Below are 3,735 nucleotides of genomic sequence, written 5' to 3'. Positions count from 1 at the left end.
TTCCAAGAATATTTTTCAATATTTTTTTTATTCATAATAAAATACTGATAATAAAGATATTAATTATTGATATCTTGTTTAAAAAGGATATTAATAATAATAATATTAATATATCAAATTAGTGCATAATTATTTACAAATAATTGTTCGTGAATCGTCGGAATTAGTTGAGGTTAAATGAAATCATATAAAGATTTTTGTTTAAATTTTGCCAGAAATTTACGGGTTGTCACAGACCATTCCATGATGAGTTGGAAAACACTTTTTGGTTCCGATTATTCCATATTAGATAAGCGCACGTCCACTCGATAGATTGCCATATACTCGACCATAAAGGGGATAAGGAACGCTTACACTTGCCTCTAAAAGCCTCATTAATGCTTAAGTTTGAAACCGTTCCTAGACCCCACCATTTATACACCCGATCCCAAATCTCCATCGCATGTCGACAAAAGAACAAAGTATGATCAATAGTCTCCACATCATCATCACATAGAGGGCACCTAACGGAATCAAGGTCTATACCTCTTTTATCAAGTTCGGTACGTACCGGAATCCGTCTTCTTAGTACCCTCCATATGAAGATTGAAACTTTAAAAGGTAACAAGTGATTCTTCATAAATTCCTCATTCGAATTTGATCCGGTACCAATAAGTTTGTCGTCGATAATTGCCGCCAATTTCTTTGTAGTGAATAACCCGTTCCCGGCTAGGTTCCAAACCCACGAATCCATTGTCTTATCTTGTTTCACATAAGCATTCAATAGTGCCTTAAGAGAATTAAGGTCGTCAAGTGTTCGACCCGATGGTGTTCTCCTCCAATTCTCGGTAAAAATAGCATCACGATCGATCCAAGTAATTCTATCACGAACATGTATATTCGGCTCCTCTTCCAAATGGAATAAACGCGTGAACTTTTGCTTCAAAGGTCGGTCACAAAGCCACGGTTCACCCCAAAATTCAGTTTCGGCCCCATCCCCAATCGACTTCAAAAACGAATCTGCAAAGTTGATGCCCATCTTCTCAATCGAAGTACCTGCACGTATAATATTCGACCACACGCTACTCACCCCTTTCGGCCCGTTGAGGCCCGTAGGAGGAAGTAGCCCATTAACACCATAAATACTTTTGATAATAGTAACCCAAAATTAGTTTGGCTCGGTTTTTGCCCGCTAAAACCACTTCCCCAATAGTGCAAGATTCTTCCCCCGAAGAGACCCGATATTTAACCCTCCCGAATCATAAGGCAAAAGACAATCATCCCATTTGACCCATGACATTTTTGAACACTCACCCGACCCGCCTCAAAAAAAGTTTCTCCTAACACTCTCAAGTTTTTTAACGACACTCAACGGAGCACGAAAAAGAGAAAAATAGTATAGCAGTAAACTACTTAAAACCGATTTAACGAGCGTAAGCCTTCCACCATATGAAATCGATCTTGCTTTCCAACTCGCGAGTTTGGAGTTAAACTTTTCCAAGACGGGTTCCCAATTATTCTCAATACTCATATTCTTACCAACGGGGAGCCCAAGGTAAGTAAACGGAAGTTCGCCTACTTTACAACCAACACGGGAGGACAAACTAACCACATCTTCCTTCGCTACGCCTAAACCATACAACACACTTTTGTAAAACTGATTGAGTTTTTATATGTATGTAGGTAGAACCAAAGCTTGCTTTTAGATTTTTTTTTTCCTTTTTCTGTGACGATGATGGATATATTAAAGGTTATTTGTGCTTGATATGAGAAAGCCGAAATTTATTAAAGTGAAAAAGAAATAGGTGGGAAAGGGTTACATGGTGTAAGAATTGTTGTTGCAGGTTTGTATAACAGAGTAAAGAAGAAAGGGAAAGAAAAGAGAAGTAATTTCGATTAAATGACCATTTTACCCTTATGTGCCTAGCATGTGATCGTTTCAACAGACATATTTGACGGACGTTAGGCAATTGGATTCCTCGTGAAACAAGTGCATACCACGGTGACCCCTCATGTCGAAAAATTCTTTTCGACTCCGGTTGTACTTTTGAACATACCAGAGGGACCCCCCCTCGTAATTTTGGCTAATAAGCATAAAAACGGGGAGTACTATACACAAAATTAAGTGGTTGGTCCCTAAAGTTTGTTTAAAATTTTATGGTTAGACTTATAGTTTTTTTGGCGCGTTGATCCTGCACATATTGCATGCATGGTTGGTTGCCAAAACTAACGCTCGTTAGTCAAATTCTGTTAAGTGTCCACATGTGCTCTCACATGTGGGTATTTCTGAAATGTACCGTTCATATTGATTATAAACGTTCCATATTAATTGATTTCGTCGTGAGGTTTTGACCTCTATATGAGACGTTTTTCAAAGATTGCATTCATTTTTAAAACAACCATAACCTTTATTTTATCGATAAAGGTTTAAAAAGCATTACATAGATTATCAAATAATGATAATCTAAAATATATCGTTTACACACGACCATTACATAATGGTTTACATTAAGAATATATTACATCAAAAATAAGTTTCTTGAATGTAGTTTTTACACAATATCATACAAGCATGGACTCCAAATCTTGTCCTTATTTTAGTATGCAACAGCGGAAGCTCTTAATAATCACCTGAGAATAAACATGCTTAAAACGTCAACAAAAATGTTGGTGAGTTATAGGTTTAACCTATATATTATCAAATCATAATAATAGACCACAAGATTTCATATTTCAATACATCCCATACATAGAGATAAAAATCATTCATACAGTGAACACCTGGTAACCGACATTAACAAGATGCATTTAGAATATCCCCATCATTCCGGGACACCCATCGGACATGATAATTTTGAAGTACTAAAGCATTTCAAATTTCAGAATGGGGCTTGTTGGGCCCGATAGATCTATCTTTAGGATTCACGTCAATTTGGGGGTCTGTTCCCAAATTCTTAGGCTACCAAGCTAAAAAGGGGCATATTCGGCTTCGATCATTCACCCATATAAAGTAGTTTCATTTACTTGTGTCTATTTCGTAAATCATTTATAAAATTGCATGTATTCTCATCCCAAAATATTAGATTTTTAAAAGTGGGACTATAACTCACTTTCACAGATTTTTACTTCGTCGGGAAGTAAGACTTGGCCACTGGTCGATTCACGAACCTATAACAAATATGTACATATATATCAAAGTATGTTCAAAATATATTTACAACATTTTTAATACATTTTAATGTTTTAAGTTTATTAAGTCAGCTGTCCTCGTTAGTAACCTACAACTAGTTGTCCATAGTTAGATGTACAGAAATAAATCGATATATATTATCTTGGATCAATCCACGACCCAGTATATTCACGTCTCAGGCTAGATCACAACTCAAAGTATATATATTTTTGGAATCAACCTCAACCCTGTATAGCTAACTCCAACATTACTGCATATAGAGTGTCTATGGTTGTTCCAAATAATATATATACATGGGTCGATATGTGAAATGCCCCGTTCATATTAATTATAAACGTTTCATATTAATTGGTTTCTTTGCGAGGTTTTGACCTCTATATGAGACGTTTTTCAAATCTTGCATTTGTTTTTAAAAACAACCATAACCTTTATTATTGAATAAAGGTCTTAATGACATAATTTAGATTGTCTATCAAAGACAATCTCCTCAAATAAATAAGTTTTTACACAACCCATTACAATATGATCAAATATATTACAACAAACACTCCGAATGCAAGTTTAAA

General features: G+C 35.6%; 1 protein-coding gene across 1 annotated transcript; it reads right to left on the bottom strand.

The window, feature by feature from the left end:
* Positions 1 to 229: 229 nt before the first annotated feature.
* LOC139843049 (uncharacterized) lies at positions 230 to 1,018 on the bottom strand. The gene has a single exon (XM_071833133.1). It carries the CDS (start codon positions 1,016 to 1,018, stop codon positions 230 to 232), a length of 789 nt encoding a protein of 262 aa, XP_071689234.1.
* Positions 1,019 to 3,735: the final 2,717 nt, after the last annotated feature.

Source organism: Rutidosis leptorrhynchoides, chromosome 4 (assembly GCF_046630445.1).
Source record: "Rutidosis leptorrhynchoides isolate AG116_Rl617_1_P2 chromosome 4, CSIRO_AGI_Rlap_v1, whole genome shotgun sequence".
NCBI classification, from domain to species: domain Eukaryota; kingdom Viridiplantae; phylum Streptophyta; class Magnoliopsida; order Asterales; family Asteraceae; genus Rutidosis; species Rutidosis leptorrhynchoides.
This window is presented reverse-complemented; position numbering and strand designations above follow the sequence as displayed.